The sequence below is a fragment of the Notothenia rossii genome (genome assembly GCF_949606895.1).
Source record: "Notothenia rossii genome assembly, chromosome: 1".
NCBI lineage: Eukaryota > Metazoa > Chordata > Actinopteri > Perciformes > Nototheniidae > Notothenia > Notothenia rossii.
The window spans coordinates 12,313,170-12,335,145 of NC_136912.1; the positions used below are offsets into that span (position 1 = coordinate 12,313,170).

Here is a 21,976-nt window from a genome sequence, read left to right on the forward strand (position 1 = left end):
TAATTTCCCTGACAGGTTGTGCGTATGTGTGTCTGCGTGGGCGCGTGTTCGACTCAAGGTGTGTGTATCCGAGCACATAATCGCAAATTCTGTAACAACTTCCTCCCGAACACCTGTTAAATTCTAATGCTCAGGTTGTTAAGGCAGATTTGATTTTAATTTTAAATGTTTTGGTGGAAGTTACCGTTGGAGGTGATCAAAGTGCTGATCGCAACGGGAGCAAAGGGGGGAGATGCAGCGCTCATTTGAATATGGACCAGAGCGACTGCTTTGAACACCCCTCCTGCAGTGGATTTTGGGGGTAGTGGAATAAAGGAGGAGGGTGAGTGAGAGGAATAACACCCATTGTGTGTTATACTTCCATGCTGTGCACTAAGACTGACTGTCTGCACTCCTCTGTCTTAAGTCAAGTTAACTCTTTGCAGGAAGCATAACAAGACTTAACAAAGACTTAAACATGAACAATGACGACTTGGATTCTGCTTAACCTGCCGAGTCGGCACTGAATTAAAAATCTAAATCTAAAAGAAAAGTTTCAGCTCCACTACCGGTGTTGGGGAAGAATTATATTGATGATATGTAAAAAAAGGAAATATTGATATCATGTTTTTAGTACACATACTATAATAGTGTATAAATAATCCAGCATTGATTTTGTTGATTTTTGTGCAGTTGTGGTTACTATTTAAATATGAATTTGCCAAAACAACGAAATAAACCAACTTAGATGAATTAGACTAATTGCATTATAATGATTTTTTGTTATTTTTTTGTTATAGTTACCTTAATAATATTGTAATTGTTAACACATTATTCTGAAAACATTTTTGCTGTGAAAAGCTGATATCAAGTGCCATAAGCTCCCCCTAGCAACCAATAACATTTCTTCTACCTAGCTCTTAACTAATGATCATTTGTATTGTCAATTAATTATTTGTAATTTAGTGTAAAAAAACTAAAGTAAGAAAAATATGTAAAATGCCCATTACAGTTTGCCGGAGTAAACTTTGATTCTTTTTTATGTTGAAGTATTATTTAAAAATGTGTCATATTGGAAAAAGCTGGAACCTAAGAGTGCTTGGTGTTCTTAATTTACAATGACAACAAATGTTTGCTCAGGAAACTTATCAGCTTTTTTCGGAAGTGTTCTGTATCGTGTACGAGTGTGTGTTTATTGAAAACAGTGGGATATCTCCATAAAGTCAGACTGCAGATGGCCCCCTGCCCTGATCTCCTAGCTGGAGGGCCTGGCTGATCATCATGCACCTGTGTGACCCCCACACACAACACCATGCAGTCTGAACTACCTGCCAGGTTGGAGAGGTTCGGGTTGCCAGGTTGGGTGGTCACCATCACAATCTAGACTCAGGAAAGAGAGTCCTCATTAGTGGACAGAGAAATAGCAAAAGTGAACATGTAATCATTAGCAACTATCTCCCTAACTGCATGATCGTATTTATAGTTGTTTGGCTATTGTCAGGTCTGTGCGGTGATTAAAGACCAACATTAGAATCCATAGCAGACCTCGGGCTTTCTGGAACCTCCAGCCCAGTAAATGAGTGGTAAGGTGTTAATTGTGTGGGCAGTCATTCAAAGCACTGGTTATCCTCTCATCAGCATTGGAAAGGGAAAATGAGGCATGTTCCATCACTCCAGAAAAGTTTCATATGAATATGAGAAAGAAGCCCCTGCGTCTTTTAAACTTTTTTTCACGTACAATAAGTATTTTTCCCTGATAACATGTGGACATATCACAGTACAAAAAGCACAGGTGTAATATCACAATGAAAGTGCATCCGTTCCAGGGTCCTACTATCACTAGGACCGCTGAAAAGAACAGAACAATCATTAATATTATTAGTAACACCTGTGCTATTACTGCTATGACAGGTTTTATAACTATTAAATACACTCATTAACGTAGATATAACCTTTTATTACATGGCTTAGTTGAATACTCGATTCTGATTGGTCAATTCAGAACACGTGACACGTTGTTAATAGCGAACAGACAGACCGCTTTCAAGGACTTATTGACCGTTGTTAAGGACGCTCACATATACACAAACAAGTCCGTTCGATTTAACTTAATACAGTTTTGCCGAAAAGCAAACTGCATGCAGTTTGCTTTTCTAACTGACAAGACAAGAGCGGAAAGAAAACAGCGGAGAAGTAATGGGCAGAAATCCTCCTTTTTACGCAGCGGTCATGCCGATCTAGATCCCTCCGCGTCGCGTCGGGCTCCTGATCAGCCTGTCGGTGTTCTTTTCCCCATAATGACCGCGTTTCAGCACATTATCCCTTACTTATCACGGACACCCCCCTTTGTTTACTTCGGCCTTCCGGGAAGATGGATTCATGCACCTTCTGCACATCCTTGTTTTTTCACTAATGTTTTTACCATCAAATGTTCCACGCACAAGTCCCTTATATGTGTTTATAAGCTGAACCTAAAAGACGGATACATTTCCCAAGGTGTTTTCCTTCTTTATAAATTGAAAGAAGCCCACATGGTGCATTTCCCATAGCTTGATGAGATGTTTTTTTTTTAACATCTGCTTCTGGCTTGTTATTTATGTTAGCCAATCTAAATGCTTTTGGATGTATAATTAAAGTGCTAGTTGCATACACACATCCGCACGTAAATACACCCACCATTTTGCGGGGTCACGTTTGGCTTAGGTGAGGCGTTTCCTTTGATCATCATCATCATTAATGGCAACCATCAAGTGAAAGCTTAATGCTACAAAGGAACGTGGAAATTAATTATTAAAACCGACATCTTAACAAACAGAATGGAGGCAGCCAGAGGGTTCTTAATGTGTGTGCGTGCGTGCGTGTGCGTGCGTGTGCGTGCGTGCGTGTGTGTGCGTGCGTGTGTGTGTGTGTGTGTGTGTGTGTGTGTGTGTGTGTGTGTGTGTGTGTGTGTGTGTGTGTGTGTGTGTGTGTGTGTGTGTGTGTGTGTGTGTGTGTGTGTGTGTGTGTGTGTGTGTGTGTGTGTGTGTGTGTGTGTGTGTGTGTGTGTGTACACAGAAAAACACAGTACAGAGCAAAGATGGAGGTTACTTTTCTGGCGATGTTTCAGTAAAATGTGATGGAGAGCTTGTATAAGTCAGAATTGTCTTTCACATGGGTCTTGTTTTGACTCTGTCTGCTCCTCAGTTCTTTCCCATCTGGAACGGCACTCCTTTAGCTCAACTGTCAGGACCTCCCTAGGAGTATGTTAAAAATGTAGTGCAACCTGCTGCTTGTATTAACATACGCCTTCTCTCTTCAGACCCATCACTCATCCTTTCCATATAAAAACATTGTGCAAAGGTTATAAATTCAACTGATGCTCAAGAATTATACTCTGATACATGTTTCATGACTTATAATGCTATTTCTGTCATCCGCTCATCTTGTGTATGCTGAGTGCGTTATCAGGGTTGTCGACATCAGTTTGTGTATGAGGGTGTGTTTGGAGCTGGGCCATGTCCAGGGCCAGAGACATACTAATGGCATGGACTCCAGTGGCGTGTTTTACCAGCTCAACTGCTCTCATTAGATGAGAACCTCTGTGTAGCGCAGCCCGCCTCATTAATGAAGCACAGCCATGTGCCGCTGCAGATACATGCACTCCCTCACTCAGGCACATACACTCGGGTCAAACAGACTGTGTGGGAGGACTGTGTACTCACACGCAAAAACACACACGCACCTTCCATCCTACTCACTGTAAAGTCCCTGTTAACACACATCCATATATGCACACACACACACATTCTTTGAAGAATCACCATGTTGAATACCAAGTGCACCTGGCCTGGTGGGGGGGGCACGCACCTTGTGAAGCCTATCCAATCACAAACAGTGTCGCTCCACAGATGTGTGTATTTGTATATTCATGGAGTCGTGTGTGTGTGTGTGTGTTTCTGTCTGTCTGTGTGTTGCGGGGCCCCTCCTGATTATAGCTGCTCCATAATTAACAGTGATCAGATTTGTTTTGTGGCATAAATGGTGCATGTGTAGAACATTAGGCCTGGCAAGTCTCATTTCACATTCAGCTCAAGGGCTCGGCAGCAGACGGGTCACGAGCTTCAGGGAGCACAATCACAAGCCTCCCTCCATATGGTCCTGCCTGCCGCATCCTCAGCAGCGAGGGCCGCCAGTGCCAGACAAGTTCCCCCAAGAACCTAATCGTGTTCAGTAATTACCAAGACCGGCTTTTCTCTTTTTTTCCCCCTCCCTCCCTCAGCCTCCTCACAATCTCTTGCTCTTTTTTCCCGTGCACCTGCACACTCTCTTTAAATCGTATTCCATTGCTTTCAGTAAGCTGCCTGAAGTATGTTTCCCTTTTGCATCTTTACTGTCTTACAGTTTCCCTGTTTGTTTTTTTGCTGGATTCAAACCAGGATGGAGATGAGAGGGATTGAGAGGCAAACAACTCCAACACTCCCGCATCAGTTAATTTCTAAATTGCTTTATGTGGCTGATGCCGAAAAACCCAGTCCGTTCTCCTGACTGCCTGGAAATTATAAATAATTGTAACAGATGCGCCAATATGGCCGGCCTCCAATAAACGAGGCCCCAGATAATTTGACCAACCCCCTTTGACAGGCCAATTTAATAAAACATGAACAAAATCTTCCTCACTAATAATTTATCATCCCCTCTCCTCCCCTTTGGTTAAAGTTGATTACCCTGGCAGTTAACAAGGTCACGCCCAGATGCCAGGTTTCTGATAATGCAATCAGGACTCGTTGGAAAAAAGGTGATGACATCCTGTGCGCTTTTCTTCGCTACCTGGCCTTCAAGTAGTTCACAGTATCGAATGGCTCTATTTGTCAAAAGGCTTTGATTTGATGTGTTCAGTAGACGTGTTGTTGAAAGCAGCAGGTGAGGCTGTTTCTTTGTGTTTCGCACCTTTTTACCAAGAACTCAAAAAACGAAAGGTGAGAATTTATACAGGAAGGTGGAAGTGTTAACTTCAAGATAAAGGCATCAACAAAGCTTATAGAAAGTGTACAAAGCATGTTCTTTGATGGTGTGTGTGTGTTTGTGTGTGTGTGTGTGTGTGTGTGTGTGTGTGTGTGTGTGTGTGTAGAATGTATCCTGTCCATTAAAGTCTTGGTACTGTTCACAGATCACGATAAAGGGCTGCTTGAACTGTTCATACGAGCAGGAGCAAAAGTGTAACTATAGATTGTCACATTTAAGTGACATGGGCAAAACAAAATCAATACCTGCACATTTGCATTATAAGAATGTACATGTGTGTGGTTGTTGGTGCATCACACCTACTCCTGTCTCGGTGGGCCCTCTTTCTCCTGGTCCCCTTCAGTTTAGGTAATCCCTGCTGTGTGCAGATGCTGCTAGACACCGGCATAAAGACACTGATAAATGGACTGGCCATGATAGCACTCACCAAGCTGGAGCTGGGAGATAGTTGTCCCACTGCCACATGACACATCTGGGTCTTGACGCTGGTATATTAAAATGTCATTTGGAAATCTTTTAAACCACTAAAAACAAAAAAAGCATTTTCCTTAATTTGGTTTCAACTGTTTAACCGAATGTTTTCCTGGTTTAGTTGTATGTTTTTTCTTATTAACTTAAAAGATAAGAAACTACCTCATTTACTACGACGGAGTATTAGGGCCACACTTTCGAGATTTCGAGAATAAAGTCATAGTTACGAGAATAAAGTCGTAGTTTCATAAGTGACTTGAGAAGGAGACAGCAGCAGCGTCCTGCAATAAAATGAGGAATGTGGAGCATCTTGTGAAGCAGTACTTTAGGTTTCTCAAATAACGAAATACTTAATCTTTTGGCACATCAGCATCAGATTATCATAAGTATTAGAACTTTGAAAAGGTTGTGCAAGAAACTGTCTATTATTTAGAAGAAAGAACCAACCGGACTTGGAGGAGATTGTCTCCTTTCTGAAGGAGGAAATGGCTGGTTCTGGCCGACTACAAGGCTTACATCTACGAGCTGTTCAAAGGGCATTTGTTGTTTCACAAGAAACGATGAGACTTGTAATCAAGGCTTTGGATCCAGAAGGAGTCGAACCATAGCCTTGGAGTGGAATCGGAATGAGCTCCACATTGACATCAGGACAGCAGAAAGATTACACATCTTCCGGCGCAGACTGAAAACTCAATCTCGTTCGACTCCACTTCGAGCGATAGAATTAGGCTACTAATAAAGAATTAGTAAGAAATAATTTCTAACAAAGCACTTATATACTAATAAAGGACTGGCTTATCTGTAGCCAGTTGAGTAGCACTTGAAATGTTTGGCTCTATGAAACCTGATGTACTTATGATTCTGTTTTCTTCAAGTTTGTATCTTGTTGGTCGAATGCAATGTAATGTATTAACTTAAATGTAATGTAATGTAGTCGGCCAGAAGCAGACATTTCCTCCTGCAGAAAGGAGACAATCTCCTCCAAGTCCGCTTCTCAAGTCACTTATGAAACTATGACTTTATTCTCGAAATCTCTCAGTTTTTTTTCTTCTAAGTGTGGCCCTAACACTCCGTCGTAATTTACCATTATGATATGCTCAAAGAAGTTACTGAATGTCTTCACAGTTTGGTTTGGATTTCAACAGCCAAAAAAAAAGATTTGACAGTGAATATTGGCTATGAATCAGTTTGATTATTAGTTTATTCAAGGTTGTGGTTAAGCTGGAACTACTGCATTTTTTTTATAACTTTTTTGTTTCTTCATCAGAACAATATCCATTTTGAATATGACACATGTTGAACATATTTAAAACAATCTAAGCTTAAAATAACTCTTATATCATACACACAAACACTCATATAAACACGTGCCAATTCAAATCGATCGGTAAGCAATGCCACAAGTTATCTTGAAGCAAACCGATTCACTACAACTCTGGATTTGCAACTAGTTTTTATCCATTTTCCGTTGTTTTCTGCACTAATCAGCCTGTTTTTCTTACTTAAAAACCCAAACAAACATGCCCTGTCTCTGTTGTTACAGGCGGTGGTGACGGAGCAGGCTGATGCTGCAGCTCAGAGGTCTAGCCCTGACTCTGACCGGAACCCCACCCTAGGCTCAGATCCCAGGCCAGAGGATAAGACCCTTCATCGGAGACCCACCAGCTCCGTCAGAGGACAGCAGGTAGGTTTGCACCCGGTACTGCCAATTATGTCAGAGATAGCACGTGGGTGAGCAGCTTACAGCCCCACACTACCATTACCACTTTGCACAGATTAGATCAAAGCCATAGAGAAGAGATATGAAGGAAATGGTCTGTTGAGAATCATGTGATTTATCAGACTCTGCTTCTGCGAACCTTTGTCCTGAACTCCTCAACACACACACACACACACACACACACACACACACACACACACACACACACACACACACACACACACACACACACACACACACACACACACACACACACACACACACACACACACACACACACACACACACACACACACACACACACACACACACACACACGCCCCTCCTACTGTGAGCGGGCCGGCGTGTGCAACTGGTTTCACGCATGCCTTGGGCTCAGGCACTGGCTAATTTACCGCTTCAACAGTACATTATGAACAAGAAAGAAGCTTTTGATCTTCTCTGTATTCAACTCATAAGTTTGGCAGGACATGCTTCTAGATGGCCTCACTCACTTTAAAGCTGGCCTGGAGACACATTGTTTGATTTATACAGCTGTCCTCATTAAAGCTTTATTGGAGGTGCTTTGGTTCAGGCAGTTTATACATGTAATGCATTTATATTGCGCAAAATACATAAACAGTATTGACATGATTTGATGTGCTTCCATTTTCGGGATACTCTGTGATGTTCGCCCTAGGACACACACACACACACACACACACACACACACACACACACACACACACACACACACACACACACACACACACACACACACACACACACACACACACACACACACACACACACACACACACACACACACACACACACACACACACACACACACACACACACACACAATCCGTCTGTTTTGATGCACCTATTATTTATTATTTTTGGATTATTCTGCCAATACTTTAAATTAGTGTGGGACTATTTTCTACACAAAACATTTTTGATTCTTTGTTCGACTAATCAAAACATGGATCATATTCTGATTGCTTTAACATGTGAATCAGTGTGTTATACCAATGTGCGCAACCTAATAAAACTGTAGTTATTCTTGCTCCTGACCCTTACCACATAAACACACATCTGTGGCGTACATACATTTACAAATGGATTTTAAAATCTGCCGTTCATAAAAACAGAAGCTTGGCCATATAGAGAGAGGGTCAGCAGGGATTGAATCAAAATTGCAAATCTATCTTGCTCCCATGGAACCCTGAACTGAAACATGTATTTGTTCAATATTTGTTCAAATCAATATTTTTTATTTTATTCACTCATTCGGTTTTGTACAATATCATTTCAAATGAAAAATAGAGAAGGATTGACAAAGGAAAAGACTTACATTAAATAACTTCTAATAAAAGTGAATTCATGTTTAAGATCTGATTTTAGATTCAGTTTCCATAGTTCAGGTTCTTTTTCATTCTGAACACTTTTTGCTTTTCTCCCTGAGTGATGATTATAAAGCAGCTATGCTTCTAAGGCTGCTACAGGAGGAGTGGGCTAACACTCTTTATTTAAGCAGCCACCGGCTATATACAATACCTAATGCTCCCTAGTCTACACAGTCAAACCACTTGTAAAACCTTAGTTCAATAGCTTTAGGTATCATGTCAACTCCAGAAATCCTTTTCGACCTTTAACGTTATAAAAAAAAAAGTGAGCATCTTGAGTAGTTGTCGCTATTGGTTGGGTAATATCCGAATATGTAGTTGCTCCTAAGAGGCCATAAACCTGTTATGCATCATTACCCTCCATTTAAACAATAATACCAGTCTACAAGGTCAAAAGCTGATGAGATGAGCCTTCTGTGCAGCCCACCGCTTCCACCTAGGACCCCATTTGCAGCTGTTTCTAGTAAGTACCGAAAGTGAAATGTGATTATTGGCCGAGGCGACGAGCAGTTCACCGTGGTTCAAAACATGCAATGTTCTACATGCTGTAGAACAATTGTTAAAACCTTAGTGATTAATAAAAGTTACATTCATTTTTATTTCGTACATTCAAATCCATTTGGAATGGTGCCACATAAGTAGAGTTTCTGCTCCTTTTCAAAGATGTCGGAGAACATGAGTTTGTGTATATGTATGTTTTGCACTTAGAAGTCTGTCTCTCTATGTATGTATGTGTCTTGTCCTCGACTGGTCATCAACATTCCTCTTCGACCTATAAGCTGAAAAAGTTCAGCTTTTAGAGCTCCAGATGCACTCATTCGGTTTTTGCGATGATAAGAAGCCCCATTGATGACAGTGACCCCTCTCTCTGGTAGATGGAGAGAGAGGCTGGACGAGGGAGGGAGGCAGCAGCAGATGAAATGCTTCTTCTTTGCTCCTCAGCCAGTGACACTGACCACTCAGAAAGTGTATTACTGCTGCTGCTTGCATAGACACTCTGTTTAGATTTGGGCCTCTCTCCTCATTTCCCTCTTACTGTATGCCCCCCTCCCTTCCATCAGCGTTGCACTCTCGTGTTGCAGAGCCATTACAGGGTGCGATGCACAGGTCAGGTCATGGCCGCCAAGCAGCTGCCGAGCGGAGGTAGAGAGCGGGGCGCGTCTTTCTGTGCCTCGTGTTCTCAGCTTGTTATCTTTCAGGCGTGTCTTGTGGAACATTAACAACGGTGTCACAACATAGAGCTTCCAACACAGACAGAAAGCATTCATGTGTCGAGTGAACGTGTAGCAGACAGGCGTCCAACTGGACCAGAGAGAACATCTGCGCCAAATCTCAGGCGTTTGTCAAAAGCAAACGGCAGTTTCTTGATGGAATATTCCGATTCTTGATGGAATGTCCGTCAAAGAATCCACTTCAAAATCCTCTTCATTACTTACAAAGCCCTCAACAACCAGCCCCCACCCCCCCTTACCTCACAGACTTGCTGCACCACCACACCCCTTCCCGCTGCCTCCGCTCATCAGAAGCCAACCTCCTATCCATCCCCACCCGCACCAATCACCGGACCTGGGGGGACAGAGCCTTCTCCGTCGCTGCCCCCTCCCTCTGGAACTCACTCCCACAACCCATCAGAGACTGCACCGACCTCACCACCTTCAAACAACTCACAAAGACTCACCTCTTCAATCTGGCTTTTCATGTGTGATTGTTTTTGTATTATTTGACTTTAACTTTAACTATATATTTATTTGTTGTTCCTTTCTTCTCTTTTCTTTTCACTATTACTCTGTAAAGCGTCTTTGAGCACCTGTAAAAGCGCTATCAAATTAAATCTATTATTATTATTATTATTATTATTAATATTCAGCTGAAATAAATCCACCAAAACCCTAATTAGAATGAATCCTTCATTCAGGTCATACTTTATAGTTAGTTGTCTTCACTGCTACTAGTTTAGGGCTTCCACTTGATTTGGATTCCCCTTTTGGCCTCTCAGTGTCCCCCATGCACATACAGGCTAAGCCAGTTGGCCTGCCACTCATCAGGAATATGCAGATCAATCTGCTAATTAGTTGCATAGAGTCATTAAGGCTGAGTTAGAACACATGGTTGGTTCCCATGCAGGCATGATAGCTGAACCGGGCACACCAGGTCACTGAAGTCAACTGTAGCTCTAGGGCACATTCCCAAACACTCTTGCATACTTCTTTTTCATCCATGTTTTGTCAAATGCAAATTAGTCAACACATGTATTAATAGGGATTAAAGGAGATTAAAAAATGTTGCTAGACAAGTGACATAAATATGAATGAAGTATCGTTATAACCCTCATTTATGTTGATAATATCAACCCCAATTTTGGCCGGGATTTTTATAGACATTAAGGCAATTATGTCCTTAATTGTTTTCATTGTTACGGACAGGGTTCGCCTCTCCCGTGAAGGATTCAAATTTGATACCCATGGAAAAGATACTATAACAAAAAGGATACACAGGAGACGTGATTAAGGAGACGGAGTCGGACAACATTGTTGACTGTCTTCTTTCCTCTTAAACAACTTGATATAAATCCTTACAGTTTGTTTCAACTAAAATAAAAATGTTTCTCTTACTCTATTGAAAGAGAGTTCAAGTTATATCATATCCATAGTTACTTTCTTTATTATCATTAAAACGTTTAAATGAATGCTGTATTATTGAAATACACTTGCCGTTTCTACTACTAAGTAACTCTAAAAACCGTAATGCTTCAGCAGCCATCGGTACACATTTTCCCCAGATGGGAGCTTATTGATCCACCGTCCTATCATAACCCTCCTCATTCCTCAACCACTCCAGCCCAAGGACTGTTGTACGTTTAGTGGCATTGCATATTTTACCCTGCCATCTGGTCAGCCCTGCCTGGCACCGCGGGGGGCCTCCTCTCCTCCCATATTCATATTCCACTAGCATATTGTTCCCACTGCTTTTTCTCCAGCGCAGCCCCAGCACTCCTTTATTTATTTCTACAGAAGAGGCTGGAAAGCAAACCGTCCCCCCCCCCCCCCCCCCCCCCAAATGGCGGCTCTTCCAGTTGTCCTATCAAGTGTAACCTGGAGGCCCCTGGTAGAGCAATTAGAGCGGCCTCCCTGCCCACCTCTTGTAATGAAGCCCAGCACATTCTGGAATCTATAGCCCCTTTAGTCTCCCTAATGGGACATCATTATTGTCAAAGAAACAATGTAAATGGAAATGAACATACTCATTAGCCAGTCGCAGGGAGAAACCTTTGCCGCTCTCCCACTTCCAAACACACACATACTCACACACACAGATCTGAACCTCCTCCCTTCAGCTTCTGCGGACTGCTGCTCCAGCCCGCTTGCTTTATTCCTCTGATAGCGTGTTTGTTTGTGTGCATATGTGTGTACCGACGGAGACAATGTGCATGTTTTACCCCTAAGGTGAGAGGGGAATGGAATGAACATGAATGATTCCATTATTGGCATTCACTCAGTGTTTTCTGCAGATGTTAATTGTTGCATGGCTCTGTGCCCGTAAGTGAAGTGTGCTCGAGTTCTCACCCCAGTGCTTCTCTGCCTACCTATCCCAGGGTGCACCAGTGCAGCGATCCAGGTCTCTGTCCCCAGCCAGCAGTGTGGAGTTGGGAAGAGGCGCGGAACAGAGGATTCAAGACCTTGAGGAGCTGCTGCAGTTGAAGGTAACTAGCTTACAGGGATGAATACTCATAATGTATTTTCCTTTTCTCTCATCAGCTTTAATCAATGTATCCCCCTACTCTTCTTTACAGTCCTTCTAACTTTATGATTCCTGCAGCCTACAATCATCATTCGTTGGTGCATTTTCTGTGATAATATCACTGTTTCCTCCAATGACTTACCAGAAGGGATTGTTTGCTGAATTGGGCACATTCAATGACATAGTGGTGTCCAGCTGATAGCGTGGAGGAATACACAGACACTGCTTGTTGCGCCGGCCCTCCACTATCTTATATATGATTGCTGCTATCAGATGCCGCGCTGTTCAAAGGTGTGTTACAGTCACGGTCTCCAAAGGGTTCAATTGCACTACCGCTGCCACTGCCTCCTCCATGACCTTCTCTTATAGTGTCTTTCACACACAAATACCTATGTGTCCACACACGAACAGAGCGTGCGTGGGCAGTGAAGCAGCAGGAGATGAGCTGCTCTGGTGAAAGTGGATAAAGCATTTTTTTCCTTCACCTTAAACAAATCAGCTTTATTGGTCCTTTAACCTTCACATGATCTATGAGGTCTTTCTCCCATTATTCTTCATTCCCAAAAATACCTTAACTTTCTCTTGTTATATATCGGAATAGTATATATTCCACTGACACAAACCTCGTTTAATTTGACTTTACCAAGAAGCTTTGCTCCTTTCTTTCTCCTTTCCATCTTGCAGGCTGACCAGTGAGTGAGTGAGTGAGTGATTATGCAGAGGTCATCTCCCTTTGAACACAATCCCAGGAACACATTAGGCATCATTTTCTTGTCAGATCTGGAGTGTCTGAATTACATCACTGGCAGACACCTAGTCGGACGTTAATGCTCAGTGTGGATTCAGACCACACGCATGACTGTCTTAGTTAATGGTGCCATTTACGTGTCTGCCAGTTGAGGGGCATTTAGCAAAGGTATGCACAGGAAGTCTGTGATTGGCATCTAACATCAGTGGCCACATGAATGAAAGCTTAAGTTCAGAGCGTGGTGTATTGGTAACGTCCTTTGCTTTGATCTGGCATTGAGCAAAATGACCTCCATCAGCTACATCTGCGACTACAGTTCATCACTCAGTCCAGTTCCACGTTCTCCACTTGATCCTTTCCAATTCTTTCCAAAAGACTGCCTTTCAAATTGGGTACACCAGCCTGTACCATTGACATTTTGACCTTAGCGTCTAACTGCAGCAGACAAACAAACAATTCTCATAATAATGGCCTCTTTTTTTCTCTTCCGCACACTTTCAAGTAAACAGTAGTTGTTGCTGTGTAATTATTTTTCAGCTTGAGAACGTCCACAGATGTGTATGCTGGCTGAGTAAGGGCGTGTATTGATCTGTGGGCAAGGGTCTGTGGCCTGATGACCAGAACTGGGCTGCCCAGGGGAAGCGCTGTAAGGAGCCTGGGAAGCCATGATGTGGCTAATGCCCTGCCACTTGCTCCATCCTGCCCCGCCTCAACCCCTCCATCAGTCAGCCTCAACTCTTCTGTGTCCTCCCCCAGCTCCTAGTTCCACCCGTTAACACTGCCCTGGTCTGGCCCCTTTCATTAGAGCCTTGTTTTTGAGAGGTTGGGGGCAGCTTGAAGGGGCCGAGGATGTCTTGCAGATGTCCTCTGTGAATAATCCGCACCAGGAAAAATCCATACTTGTCACAGTGTGTGTGTGTGTGTGTGTGTGTGTGTGTGTGTGTGTGTGTGTGTGTGTGTGTGTGTGTGTGTGTGTGTGTGTGTGTGTGTGTGTGTGTGTGTGTGTGTGTGTGTGTGTGTGTGTGTGTGTGTGTGTGTGTGTGTGTGTGTGTGTGTGTGTGTGTGTGTGTGTGTGTGTGTGTGTGTGTGTGTGTGTGTGTGTGTGTGTGTGTGTGTGTGTACCTGTTGTGTGTCCGGTGAATGTTTGTGCGCTCTCCCTGTTCTCTTTGTCCTTGTTAATAATAACAGGGCTGAGGGCTCGCATTTCCCTCTCTGCAGGGCAGCCGTGTCATATCAGCAGTAAACAAGCTCCTTCCCTTCAGAAAGCGCTCGACAACTCTCCCCAGCCCTGGCCACTCAAGCAGAAACCTGTCCTGCACTCTCCCTTTCACTTTCTCTTTTGCGCTGCTCTCTCTCTCTCTCTTCCCTTTCTAATTTCTCTGTTCTCTCTCTTCCTCTTCCTTCTTTTTTCATCCGACGCCTTTCTCTCTGCCTTTGCTCTCTTTCCACCTCTGTTTGTCCTGCCTTTTTGAAAGTGTTTTCTCCATCGCCCTCGCTGTTAAGGTCAGTGTGATGGGGAGGAGGGGTGCCCCTGACAAGAAAAATCTATATGTTGCTTCCCTTACTCCTTCTTTAAAGCCGGAGCCCAATCTTGCAGGGTTTTAATAGCTGTCAACAACAGTGTCAGCAACAACCCACCGCTACAGCCCCCTCCAACACAACACATGCTGGTTATCAGTTAGTAACTCCAGTGAGTGAGTTTCGAGTGTGTGTCTGCTCGGTGTTCTGTGGCATCATTGATTCGTGGTGTAAATGTCGTCCCTTAATGATGTCTCAGTTGCCCGGTGAGAGTGGAAGCACTTGTCAGGGAGAAAGGTGAGGAGAGAGAAGAAACCTGCTGCTTTCTGTCAAGGTGTTTCAGCTGTACACCAGTTTAAATATGTAGAGGGTGAGGGGCTTTTCTCAGCTTCCCTGCCACACTGCTGTGCCGGTGTGAAGGAGGCCTACTCCGCATTTCAGTTAATTTATGTGCCATTTGACATGTACAACTTTTTGAGAAAAAAAATATCTTGTCGCTGTGTGTTACAGATCGAGGAGAATGAAGAGCTGAGGAAGGCTCACGATAAGCGCCGTGAACGCCTGGGTCTGATTCAGAGCAACTACAAGACAGTCAGAGAGCAGCTGAAGGAGATGGAGAAATCAAAGGGCTTGTAAGTACTCTGTTGGATGTTCAGTTAAAAAGTGACTTCAATAATGTGACAAAATGGACCTATGTGCCTTATGCTGTGGTTCGGCCCAACATACAGTTTGTTTTTGGCGGCACCTGCAAGACTGTTGATATCCACTTGGATCCATCTTCATTTTCTTTTCATATACAGTGGGGCAAAAAAGTATTTAGTCAGCCACCAATTGTGCAAGTTCTCCCACTTAAAAAGATGAGAGAGGCCTGTAATTTTCATCCTAGGTATACCTCAACTCTGAGAGACAGAATGAGAAAAAAAAATCCAGAAAATCACATTGTTTGATTTTTAAAGAATTTATTTGCAAATTATGGTGGAAAATAAGTATTTGGTCACCTACAAACAAACAAGATTTCTGGCTCTCACAGACCTGTAACTTCTTCTTTAAGAGCCTCCTCTGTCCTCCACTTGTTAACTGTATTAATGGCACCTGTTTGAACTCGTTATCAGTATAAAAGACACCTGTCCACATCCTCAAACAGTCACACTCCAAACTCCACTATGGACAAGACCAAAGAGCTGTCAAAGGACACCAGAAACACAATTGTAGACCTGCACCAGGCTGGGAAGACTGAATCTGCAATAGGTAAGCAGCTTGGTGTGAAGAAATCAACTGTGAGAGCAATTATTAGAAAATGGAAGACATACAAGACCACTGATAATCTCCCTCGATCTGGGGCTCCATGCAAGATCTCACCCCGTGGGGTCAAAATGATCACAAGAACGGTGAGCAAAAATCCCAGAACCACACGGGGGGACCTAGTCAATGACCTGCAGAGAGCTGGGACCAAAGTAACAAAGGCTACCATCAGTAACACACTACGCCGCCAGGGACTCAAATCCTGCAGTGCCAGACGTGTCCCCCTGCTTAAGCCAGTACATGTCCAGGCCCGTCTGAAGTTTGCTAGAGAGCATTTAGATGATCCAGAAGAGGATTGGGAGAATGTCATATGGTCAGATGAAACCAAAATAGAACTTTTTGGTAAAAACATTTTTTTCTCATTTTGTCTCTCATAGTTGAGGTATACCTAGGATGAAAGGTACAGGCCTCTCTCATCTTTTTAAGTGGGAGAACTTGCACAATTGGTGGCTGACTAAATACTTTTTTGCCCCACTGTATATATAAACATTATATTTTCTAACATTCAGACTGATACTTAAAAATATATGTATGTTAACTTTTTGTATTAGTATTAGTTATTATATTAGTACAATTAAATTATATAATTGATATTGGGCTTAAAATCTATAATAATATGTGATTGATTGATTGATTGATCGATTGATAATCTCACACAACACACCGGACATATTGGTGAGCACGTAGTAAATGCCTGAAATCCCTCTGCATGCTTACACAAAGTAACTTGGATACCTTCCAGCTCCACCCAGCAGCAGGCAGCGAGAGATGTTTCTAAGCACATAACTCACCTTGCCTTATGTTGAATGCCCTTGTGAAATGCTACAACCCTCTGAAACTACTCACAAATAGTCTAAGGGACTCATTGCTCTCCACATGTTGTCTGACAAGGCCTGAGTGCTGGATTTGGGAAAGTAGGAAGAAATACCTTCCTTTGCCTTTGAAAAGCTCTAAGGTTTTAAGCCCAGTCAATTTGGGACGTTTTGTGCCAAGTCTTTGTGCGCTTCTACGTCTCTTCTCCCTCAGCGTTCATTAGGATGTGAGAGCCAGAGGCTGGAGGTGTCTGGTCCTGGGGGGGTGCAAGGTGTTTGAGAAGGCCTGTGGAGGGAGGAGGGAAGTTGAGGAGGGGAGAAGTCCATTTCCTGCCTTCAACCTGTTATCTTCACCAGGAACCACAGGATTTTTACACAAAGCGGAAAATGTGCTGGAAAGTGTCATTAACATGAGAGCCTTTCCTCTCCATTGTCTCCACCAGTCTTTGCCCACTTTTTCTGTTTCTTTTCTCCAACAGCATTAGGGAGTCAATTTAAAAAAATGTAACTAAAGGTGCATATGTTTGGTGGCCGCACGGGAGCTAAGTGTTGACCCCGTCAGCTGTTTTCTCTCCGGGTTAATTAAAGAAAACAGCAGTGCAATGTGAGCCCGTGTGAAAGTGAAGAGAGTGAGGGAGCGTGTTCAGCGCTGGGCTCGACTCGGCTCATGTCAGCTCAGCGCGGCTCAACAGCATGTGTCTCAGACAGTGGGAACAAAGACGGAGAGATGTAGAGAGAGAAAACTCTCAGTCTACATCAAAATGTGCTTCTGTTCCACGTTTTTGCAGGTTATCAAAATGCATTGAAATAAATGCTTTGGTCAAACACTGCCTTGATTTTGTGATGGGGGGAAAAAAAGTGTTTATGTGATAAGGCAATGGGGTTATGGGTAGAAAGCTACCAATATCTACAAATCCAGTTGTGTCAGTGTCAGTGTATTTGTATTTGATTACTGATTTGACATCAAATTGATCCAATAAGCAGCTTTGCCCTTTTCAGTCAGAGCCCTCCATGGCACCAGCCAGTCACTCAATGTTATGATCCTGGCATTCATTTGGCATTAAGCCCCATCCTTAAATAGCTGTTACACCCACTGGGGTAATGCCAGCCTGAATGAGAGACAATAGAAAATGACTTAAATACTCCCATTAGTGCTGGGAAATCAGGGCCCTAACAAGTCAGTGGGGATAGGCGTCGAGTCTCATTGCATTTCGAGCTTGTTAGGGATCTCCCGGTAGCTTCCATGCTGTGTTGTTGCCTTTTTGGAAAGATGCGGGGGGTCGTTTTTGTTCCTCTTTTGTGTGCAGGACCAAAAGATAAGACTACGATGTTCCCGCCCCCTTACATCCCACACACTTATGCCAGTGTCCTGGATCTGTTACCTTTACACTCAGGACATTAGAAGATAACACAATAAAAACATAGAAACACTTGTTATTGAAGTTAAAGGATGATTTAAGAGACGGATTAAACCTTGCATCAAGACAGAGAAAAAATCTTGCCTATTTTTATATTTACAGGATTCTTGGCTTTTTTTCTCTCTTTCAAACAAAGTAAACATACACTTGGCCATGTGGTGCTGGGCATTTGGACCATCAGGAGTTGCATGTCATCATTAAGAATTGTTCTGCACTGCAAAAAGATGGGCAGACAGTCAAAGGTTCACAAATGTTCCTACCGTGAACAAGTAAACACATGATTATATATGAACAGCAGGTCTTAAAACTATTGGTTGCATCATAAGTAAAGAATACCTCCTCACCTGTACTTACAAATACTTCAGTTAATATACAAAAATATATTGGTCTTAGACATAATTATTTGTCAAGATATCAATCTTTAACTCTTATTATCAGGGATTAAAAAATGCGTTGATTTATTTATCAGCTGCTGAATTACGTCACTAATATAAGTAACCAGTCCCACCCGTGATAGAGCTATCAGCCAATCAAAAAGCAGACGTAGCGTCCATTGGCTCATTAACATGCAGGTGGTGCGCAGTTAGCCGGTCCCAGTGAAACCACCCTGCCATTCACCATTACCACGATATTCTCCCAAAATGGCATGGAGGAGAGGGGGAAAAAAGCCAACTTCGTATTTATATTAGAGAAGGGAAAAAGTTTTTTAATCAGACTGGCGATGATGAGGGTGAGCAAATAAAATTAAAGGTTATTAAAGCATCCGTACTCTGATCAAAGTTGCGCCCATAAACAGATTCCCCCTGAATCGGAGCAATTAGCCGCAGCAGCGTGGAAAAGTTCTCTCTATTTCCTCCTGCTTAATAATGGAAACTAGGATACCATTGGGGAGGAAGCGCTGAGGCCTGAAGAAGATAGCTCTCTCATGGTTTCATGTTCAACAGCTTTTAGGCCCACTGTAAACAAATTAAAACGCTTAAAAATCCTTTACCGTGACTTAATAAAGCTTCATACACCTTTCATAAGGAATGCAGTTGATACATTACATCTTTAAAAAAATCACAGAGAGAGAATTGAAACCGAGCTGTGGGTAAAATATCATGTACTTTTACAGCTCTAGGCGGTCTTAAGATGGCTCAGGGTGAATACACTGTGTGCTTGGCTGTAGAATGAGCAAAAGTGTATCAATCTCTGTGACTACACAGCAAGATGATCTATTAAGTAGGTTTTTCACTCTGGGAAACTAACCCTAAACCCACAGATAGCACACATATTCACTCATGGACACACACTACCAAGAAGTTCAAGGGCTCTAAATTGCTCACAGGGGCATTAGCGGTATTAAATGAAAACATTTGCTGTTCCTCAGTAGCCTCCAACTCCGGGCACCAGGGTTTAAGTAGTATTAGCGTAGCGTGGCTGTGTCTGCACTGTCAATAATGACCACGGGAAAAGAGCCCTTTGCAATAGTAGGGACCCCACAATCCATTTCCAAACCGTTAGCTCATTGATTGAGTAAAACTGTAGAATGTGTTTGTGGGTGACACAAATTGTATTATGTGTGTTTCTGAAAGGCTGATTAGAACTGAATGCGTCATGACTCATTGACGATGTGAACAGGGATGCAGTGGAGACCTGTAGGGACATTGTGTGTGTGTGTGTGTTGAAGGGGAAGTTCAATGCAGGGGGCAGCCACTGAGCACAAAGTGTCATTAAGTATTCATAAGTGAGGTGTAGACATTTGAATGACCTCGTTTGCGAGTGTGTGTTTTTCGCCATTATTTACATTTGCATGGCACACAGGGAATGGTCCGACGCCCCGCCACACGGGCAGTGCCCTGGGCTTTAACAAACATGCATACGTGTGAACATGATTTGCCACCGAAATGTCAGAGTCAAGGCCTCTCATTTGAATACTGCTAAAGATGGCTGAATAACTAAAGCAGAGTGAGACTAAGGGGCCTCGATACCCCTTGTGAATTGACCAGAGGCAGCGAGATGATATACACCGCCAACAATCTTCCCTTGTTAGTATGTTTGCTTTACATGTTTGTGTGTGCTATAAGTGATCAATTTACATGTAGGCTTTTGCTTGCCTCTACATTTTGTACCTTTGTCTCCAGACCAGGTGGAAGGACGCAGCGTGCAGAACCGTGGCAGCTCAGACAGGAGAACAGTGACGGAGTGTGGAATGAACTGGCCTACTTAAAAAACCTGAACAGGAAACTTTGCACTGAAAAGTAAGTCACCTGCTGTGAAAGTTTCCCGTCTGAAACAGAGATAACACCAACCCTGTAGTGTGTCTTTTAAAAACTGTCTTCCTCTCTCTTACACGTGTATACGCACTCCCACTGTCCCTTCTTGTTTTCTGGGTGTTAACATTTGAGTGTGCCCTTCCCAACTTCACAGCATCCGCCTAGCCCTCCACATCATTACCAGCCAGCAGGGGCCAAAGCAAGATCATTAGACTCATTTGTCAAATTGGCTGCCCAAAAATTCACACATAAAAGTGCAGGAAGAAAAATCACATTATCAGAATCCCTGGCTGTGTCTTTGTGAAATAATTGCATTTTTAATGGAACATTTATGCCAAACTGTGGTCCTATTGCTAAGTGAGTGTCAATAAGATACTTTATAGCCTATTTAATTGAGTAATCTGTGGTAGTGGTATTAGCTCAAATGTTGACCTAGTAGTGATGTTAGGTCAACAGCTGTCACACGGCACAACCTTCAAACATACATAGAAATTAGCCACCCAACGTGCAAACTGCTAAATGTATACATTTTAGAAGCAGCATTTTAAAACCCTAACCCTAACCCTAGGACTGAGTGTGTGATGTAAGCTGTGTGTTTGAGTAAGAGAGTAACGCATGTTTCTGTAATCCATTAATAACTTAATAACGCAGAAAGCTGCTGTTTCACTTTTTGACGTGATATTTTTCAAGTAGTCCTTCCTCAACTCAACCTGCTGGACCCGCTCTTTGACCCACAATGTGGAGTTTTTCTTACAAAATGACTTTTTGCAAGTGATGCTTTTCATTTAAATTCTCTCTTTGTTGGTTAGTCTTTCCTTCTCTCTTCCTTTCCTCTTGTCTTTGTGTTTGAGTCTGGGTCTGGCTGTAGTATAGCCAGCGTCTTGTTTGATCTAAAGAAGCCCCAGTAGCCGTACAACTAAGGCTGACCCTCTATGATGCTACACAAAGCTTGGCCTAAAGCCACACTCTTCCTCCCCCCTATCTCCCCTAGCCTTCACCTCTCCTCACCTATCACTCCTCTTTCCTACGCCTCTGTACCCTCCTTTTCCCCTCTTCCTACTTGTCTTCCCAGCTGCCTCCCTCCGGACCTCTGTGATGCTGCAGTAGGCAGAGGCCAGATTTCTGGTACTTGCCCCCCCCCCCCCCTACGCCCCCCTCTTCTGCTTTTCCCTCTGCTCACCCCCCTGCCCTGTCCTCCTAATCCCAGCTGAGCTCATTATGATATAGCCCGGCTGCCTCTCTCCAAGCCTGAGCTGTCCGAGCTAATTACAGGCTAGCAGCCCTGGTGCCGCCGCTGCTGCCTGTTAAGGGATGTCCATTCGTCTGCCTGCCCGGACAGGACTACAGCCGAGCGGAGTTGAGAACTGAAAAGTCTTGGGTTGGGGCAGGGGGGGGGGGGGGTTAGCAGACTACAGTGAACACGTAGGGTCCATGGAAGTGACCTGTGAAGGAAACCACGAGGGATGGTGAGGGCTGGCCTCTTTCCTGATGGGGGAACTGGCCTGTCCTCGGGGGTTAGTGTTGATCCCCTTCATGTTCCCCAGAGCAGCTCCACCTCATCTCCTCCACTCTCACCCCCCAGGGCCCCTCCTTACCCGGGTGGCTGGTGCAAAGTAAACTTGG

At 43.4% G+C, this 21,976-nt stretch overlaps 1 protein-coding gene across 2 annotated transcripts in view; it reads left to right on the top strand.

Moving 5' to 3' along the window:
* Positions 1–21,976, top strand: part of cntln (centlein, centrosomal protein) — a 103,596-nt gene that overhangs the window by 29,770 nt on the left and 51,850 nt on the right. For both annotated transcript variants that reach the window (XM_079652057.1, XM_079652056.1), the window contains exons 10-13: positions 6,995–7,135; positions 12,155–12,262; positions 15,077–15,198; positions 20,222–20,338. In XM_079652057.1, coding sequence (XP_079508183.1) covers positions 6,995–7,135; positions 12,155–12,262; positions 15,077–15,198; positions 20,222–20,338 — 488 coding nt within the window. The remainder of the gene's footprint in view (positions 1–6,994; positions 7,136–12,154; positions 12,263–15,076; positions 15,199–20,221; positions 20,339–21,976) is intronic.